This window comes from Corticium candelabrum, chromosome 2, assembly GCF_963422355.1.
Source record: "Corticium candelabrum chromosome 2, ooCorCand1.1, whole genome shotgun sequence".
Taxonomy (NCBI): Eukaryota; Metazoa; Porifera; class Homoscleromorpha; order Homosclerophorida; family Plakinidae; genus Corticium; species Corticium candelabrum.
This window is the reverse complement of record NC_085086.1, coordinates 8,452,590-8,459,163: the sequence shown is the minus strand read 5'-3', so window position 1 is coordinate 8,459,163 and position 6,574 is coordinate 8,452,590. Positions and strand designations below refer to the sequence as shown.

General features: G+C 39.4%; 2 protein-coding genes across 2 annotated transcripts; both read right to left on the bottom strand.

The window, feature by feature from the left end:
- Nucleotides 1-3,434: 3,434 nt before the first annotated feature.
- On the bottom strand, nucleotides 3,435-4,459 carry LOC134176463 (uncharacterized). The gene is made up of 3 exons (XM_062643133.1): nucleotides 4,416-4,459; nucleotides 4,252-4,357; nucleotides 3,435-4,186 (listed from the first exon to the last, which is right to left on the bottom strand). Exons 2-3 carry the CDS (start codon nucleotides 4,349-4,351, stop codon nucleotides 3,435-3,437), a joined length of 852 nt encoding a protein of 283 aa, XP_062499117.1. The 5' UTR covers nucleotides 4,352-4,357; nucleotides 4,416-4,459.
- Nucleotides 4,460-4,900: 441 nt separating this feature from the next.
- LOC134198386 (adhesive plaque matrix protein 2-like) lies at nucleotides 4,901-5,916 on the bottom strand. The gene has a single exon (XM_062667766.1). It carries the CDS (start codon nucleotides 5,912-5,914, stop codon nucleotides 5,063-5,065), a length of 852 nt encoding a protein of 283 aa, XP_062523750.1. The 5' UTR covers nucleotides 5,915-5,916; the 3' UTR covers nucleotides 4,901-5,062.
- Nucleotides 5,917-6,574: the final 658 nt, after the last annotated feature.

The following is a 6,574-nucleotide window of genomic DNA, read 5'->3' as shown; positions in this document are numbered from 1 at the left end:
TATCTTCAGTAGGCCAGTATTGTGGGTCATTCTCTTCATCTTGGTGAACACATATGACACATGAAATACAGCTGCAACGTTCAACTCCTCTATTGTGATCGTCATGGTAGTTGGAACTTGTTCGTCTCACAGATATGTCGCATTTCATTTCTCTAAAAAACATGCGAATTGAATGTAAAAAGTTTCTTCCTGTGAATGTGTAGATGAGAGGATTAACTGCTGGACTGATTGAGATGAGAAGAACGCTTGCTGCCGTCGAATCGTTTGCCCATTCAATATTTATATTATGCATATTGTAAGTATCGATTGTCCAATGTAGTCTAGTCACAGACATCCAACAAAATTGTCTAGGAGAACAATTGCACTCAAACGCCAATAAATTTTTTTTTGCATGTCAGGCCTTCCTGTTATGGTTGATGCTCTTGCACGAAGCTTATCCAAAAACATGTATAGAGAATAGCACATGTCAATGTAAGAACAGTACCTAGAGACGCTATGATTGATCCTAGTAGTGATGCTTCACCCGTACTGTATAATGAGTCGTTACGAACTGTGGGTGTGCAAAATTTAATGCTGTCGTTGTAGATTGTTAAATGATTGTCATGTGCTAATGAATCTGTAATGTATATGCAATAACCAAATCCGTTTAACAGTGCCCAAGCACAACGTCCAAAAATTTGGGCAATTCGTTCACGTCTTGAGTGTCTAAGAACTTGTGTGACGTTAGGAAACAAATTTTTGTCTGTATTTAGGTCATAATCTTGTAGTTTTATATAAAACAAGTTATAAAAGTCAGAATAGGCGTATTTGTCATATACAATCGTGTAAATAACAATTATCACCACGTTGATCAAAACTTGGCAGATGATTGTGATGACCAGATTTCTCTTATAAACTAGTGAACAGCAACAACCAGAACAGGACTCGTTCATTGCTTGAAACGAGTAAACTGCAATATTAAAAGTTGCCCACTGAGCTGTGAGACATGAGAACCAAGACAGCAAAGCACTTGTCATGCACATGTTACGAGCAAAGATGGGTGACAGATGTTTTGTTTGATCTAGGCTAGCATCAAGCACCAAACTCTCGAGAAGAATCAAGTGAACACAATACAAGAAATCTGAAACTGCTAGCATGATGATGAGGATTGAGAGAGGAGACGATCTCTGATCTCTTTTCTGTGCAAGTCTCCACACCACAACTAATATGTTGCCAATAATTCCAATTGAAAATAACATCCAGAAAAGTCTATGAAAAGGATCGCTGGACAAAACAGTAGATAAAAAATAGAGTTTATATTACATTTGCTAATAAGATTTACTTCTACCGTCATCAGATGTCTCGTAATAGTCGTTGATTGTCTTTAGAGTTTTGTCATCGACACTATATATCTAAAGAGGCATGTTTACTCTCTTCTGTCATGGTCTACTAGAAAGCAAGTCGCACCTCAGTTGAGTTAATTAGAGCGACGACTGCAAGTTACCGACGTCTGAAACAAACAGCACGCAATCGCTTTGATGACGATCTCACGTGAGCACCGAAAAAGCCACGCCTATCACTAGGCCAAATAGATGAGCAACCACGATCCTACATTTTGGGCGTACGTACTAAACTCCCAAGAACCGTCATAGATAAAACGAACCAATTTAAACTGCTGTCGGCTAAAGTAAGTATGTTCTAATTAATTTGAGATGGTAACTGTCGTACTCAAGACACTAGTGCAAAAATGAGTGTCAAGAATCTCTAGTTAAGTCTTGATAGCATATGCAAAGACATATCGACGGCAACGCTATAGCAATGAACGCGTGCGCTGCATGCCAATTGTTCGTCCATCCGTTCGGTCAATCAATCACTGCTAGGTCTGCAGATTACACTAGAACCCTAGCGCATGTTCGTCAAGGGTTAATGTAATATATTAGTTAACTAATTAACACTTAGAAAAAATCACTCTACAGTTATTAAATAACGGAAATATAAAATTCAAATTAAATAGAATTTGCAAACTCAACCAGATCGAACATTTTATGACCGTCCAGGACCACCGAATGCGTTTGGAAACAGCTGACATATTCGCATCATGCACTTCATTTCACTTGTTTGATTACGTATTTTATACGACTGGTTGACTCGAGATGCAAACGGAAGCTGTATTTTCCACACTCATTGTCAATGCATTTTAATAAATTATTATTATATTAATTAATTATTATCATCAACACTAAAAATTTAAACTAAAAATTTACACTAGACACACAACAGATATAAGTTCTATACTAAACTGCAATTACAAGCTTAGCAATGGCCACATAAAATCACAAAGTTAACTAGTAGATTTAGAAATGTTTGTTACAATTTGTAAATTTAAATTCAAATACGGTTATTGTTAAATATATTTGAAATAATATCTAGTGTATAAAGATCCGCGGAACCCCCTGTAGATCCGCCAGTGCCTTACCTCTAAATGGGGAAGTTTCACAATGCTAATGGTAAAGACAAATTTATGTACACGTCCACTTTTACAGACACGCCTACTTTTAAGAACACGCCCACTTTTAATGGCTTCTAATTAACTGATACGATAGAATCAGTTGCAGATCCAGGCTGAAAAAAATAGTGATTTTGGTTCTCACACGTATTTACTGTCCGCAGTTTTTCTGACAACGCCTACAAATGCTGAGGCTATAGTGCGGGCTAGCCCATGCCGCACTATACGCCCTAGACTGTTGTTATTTGTGCTTGTGTTTATCTAATTTACACAACAGATCTAGACTTAATTATAAACATGCATACAATATTGATAGCAAACATCCATACAATATATATGAATAAAGTGCAATGACAAACATTGAAAACAGTAGCTGATGTGAATCTGTTTCATGGTAGACGACAGGGTTCATTGGTGGACGGGAGGAGTCTGCTCTGATCAGAATTCCAGTCGGATGTATCTTGAGTAGGCCAGTTGTCTGGATCATTCTCTTCATCTTGGTGAACGCATCTGACACATGGAATACAGCTGCAACGTTCAACTCCTCTAGTGTGATCGTCATGGTAGTTGGAACTGGTTCGTCTCACGGATATGTGGCATATCATTTGTCTACAAAACTTGCGAATTGAATGTAAAAAGTTCTTTCCTGTGAATGTGTAGATGAGAAGATTAACTGCTGGACTGATTGAGATGAGAAGAAAATTTGCTGCAGTAGTATCGTTTGACCATTCAATATTCACACTAAGTCTATTAGCAGTATATACTTTCCAATGTAGTATAGTCTCAGGAATCCAACAAAGAGTGTCTAGGAGAACAATTACACTCAAACGCAATCAAAGTTTGTGCATGTCAGATCTTCTTGTTAAGTTTGTTTCTCTTGCACGAAGCTTTATCCAAAAACGTATATAGAGAATAGCACATGTCAATGTAAGAACAGTACCTAAAGACGCTATGTTGATCCCATCAGTGTTGCTTCTAAGAAACCGTAACCAAACAGGAATTGACAATTACTATCATTGATGATTGTTGTATGATTGTCAACTGTATTGGCCAAACAATTACCAAATCCGTTTGACTGTGCCCAAGCACAACGTCCAAAAATTTGGCCAATTCGTTCAAGTCTTGAGTGTATAAGAACTTCTACCCCAGTGGGGAAGAAGTCATTGTCTGTATTTTTGTCGTAATCATGTAGTTGTAAATCAAACAAATCATTAAGGTCAGAATAATTGGCGTATTTGTCGTATACAATCGTGTAAATAACAATTATCACCACGTTGATCAAAACTTGGCAGATGATTGTGATAACCAGATTTCTCTTGTGAACTAGTGAACAGCAACAACGAGAACAGAACTCGCTCATTGCTTGAAACGAGTAAACTGCAATATTAAAAGTTGCCCACTGAGCTGTGAGACAACAGAACAAAGACAGCCAAGCACTTATCATGCACATGTTACGAGCAGAGATGGGTGACAGATGTTTTGTTTGGTTTAGATTAACATTAAGCACCAAACTCTCCAGAAGAAGCAAGTGAACACAATACAAGAAATCTGAAACTGCTAGCATGATGATGAGGATTGAGAGAGGAGACGATCTCTGACCTCTTTTCTGTGCAAGTCTCCACACCACAACCAATATGTTGCCAATAATTCCAATCGAAAGTAACATCCAAACAATGCCATGGAAATAATCGCTGGACAAAACTGTAGATAGAAAATAGAGTTCATATCACGTTTTCTAAATAGATTTATTGCTTTCCATTTCTTACCGTCACCATATGGCTCGTAATAGTCGTCAGAGTCCTTTGTATCGATTGTCCATCTAGTTTCGTTATCCATACTAGAGGCAGGTCTACTCTCTTCTGTCATGCTCTACCACAAGCAAATCGTACATCAGTTGAGTTAATTAGTGCGACGCCTGCAAGTTACCGACGTCTGAAACAAACAGCACGCAATCGCTTTGATGATGAAAGTCACGTGAGCACAAACAAGCACAAAACAAACCACGCCTACCACTAGCAACAACGCTCATAAATTTTGGGTGTACACTACGTACTGAATCTCACAACAACCGCCATAGATAAATCAAAGCAAACTGCTGTCGGCTTAATTAATTATGATCTAATTAATTTGAGGTGGTAACAGTCGTACTAACCAGTCTCTAGTTAATTCTAGAAGACAATGCAAAAACATTAGGTCATATCAACTGGCACGCTATAACAATGAAAGCATGTACTGCATTCCAATTGTCAGTCCATTCGTTAGTTCGTTCAATTAATCACTGCATGGTCTGCAGATTACACTACTGTAACTTTAGCGCATGCGCACTTGGGGTTGTCAGATCTGCAACGGAAGTACACAGAATAGCATATTCATGCTCAAAATAACCTTGCAATCTAGGACAACTGAGACAGTGACTCAATCAAATCATTCTATTTATCACAGCCAACTGCTTGTACTAGAAACCATTTCAGCTCTAAGAAAAACTTGCAAGAAATCTCATGTCACGTGTGCCAAATGTAACTAAACTGACCAACAATTGCACATAACAACTAACATCTTAGGTAACGTCCAATAATTTCAAACCAGCAAACTCAATAGAATAATCAAACCAATTAACATAAAACAACTCAGATGTGATAAGACGACATTCCCACCAGAGCTCTGGCATGAATCACCATGATAACCAGCATTACAGACGCACGCTCCTGACCTACAAGTTCCATGAGAACCACACGAGACTCCATAGCATACATCAAACGTTTCACATCTGTTTCCGCTGTAGCCTCCATCACAATCACACATTCCATCAGTACAATTGCCATGGGAACCACAATCAATGCCATAGCATCTGTCCACACTCTCACACCGATCCCCAGTATATCCCGCATTACAAACGCACTTTTTATTGCCGCATACGCCACGAGAACCACAATATCCTGAACTGCAAGCATCAGAAACCAGACAAGTATGATCAATGCCATACGTCAGGTTGCACTCTGACCCCTGATTGACACACCCGATGACGACATAGGCTTTAGTCCCAGCACCAACCACAGCCTTGGCACTCTTGCTAAAGCACGTCGATACATTGCTGCCGTTACCCACTCCACCGGTAGACAACAGAGGAAAATACGAATAGAACAAGCCCTTATGTCTAACGAAGTCGTCGTATCCCTCTGGATCCATCACCGTCACCGTAAAATTGTCATTGCCTCCGTTCCTCGGTGAAACCCTTACGGACAATAGCTGAGGAAAAGCAGCCGAGTCTGCGCACGAGACACTGCGCACCTCGTAACCATGAGATCCTGTCACATTATTGTCTAGAGATGCCGTGTATGGACAATTTGAAGAGCACACGTCGCAGGCTGCACGTGTGACGGGAGTTGAGAGCGCCAAGAGGCAGACAATCGCGTAAGTCCACTCCGTCATGCCTACACCTAGCAACGAAACGCGCAAGCGTGGTAGAGACAACCTCGGAATTCTGACCACATTTTAACGCTTTCTTTTGTCCGACTAAAACGCGACTGTCAGATTTATCAGACATCAGACCTTTGTTAAATAGTAACAAGGCACGTAGTTTACAAATTTCGGTAAATTTTACATACCGATTTCCCGTATATCGATGACTGAACAATCACCTACATGTCACATTTACTTTTGCGTAGGCGTGGCAATTAAACTTATTACTGAGACGCGCTTTTGATAAGAGATACGCTCCTGTCTCCTTCTCCATGTGCTGTGGCAAAGTCCTGTCTACTAATAATTGCTACAGTTCTACGCATATCATTTAGATCAATGTACTAATTTCAAATAATTTCTACCTACTCTGCACTGGGACAGAAGAGCCGGTCAGGCTGCTCATGTCCTGACCAAAAATATATTTAAAAAGTTAACCATCTCCTCTAGACTATTGGCGCTTACTTCCGGTCTAAGATATAAAAGATTAAATAAATAATGTATTATTTATCAAAAACTCTAATGGTCCAGCTCAAAGCTTAACCATTGTGACAAACGCTATTCTGATCTACACCTTGTGAATATAGCTGCGCGCAATATGATGCCCGTTGGGTTTCAAGATTTAGGCTGGTC

Bases quoted from the DNA above. Each gene is read 5' to 3' on its own strand.
- LOC134176463 (XM_062643133.1), bottom strand. From the start codon at position 4,351: ATGACAGAAGAGAGTAGACCTGCCTCTAGTATGGATAACGAAACTAGA. The intron at 4,187-4,251 runs GTAAGAAATGGA...TTCTATCTACAG, and splicing joins TTACGAGCCATATGGTGACG to TTTTGTCCAGCGATTATTTC.
- LOC134198386 (XM_062667766.1), bottom strand. From the start codon at position 5,914: ATGACGGAGTGGACTTACGCGATTGTCTGCCTCTTGGCGCTCTCAACT.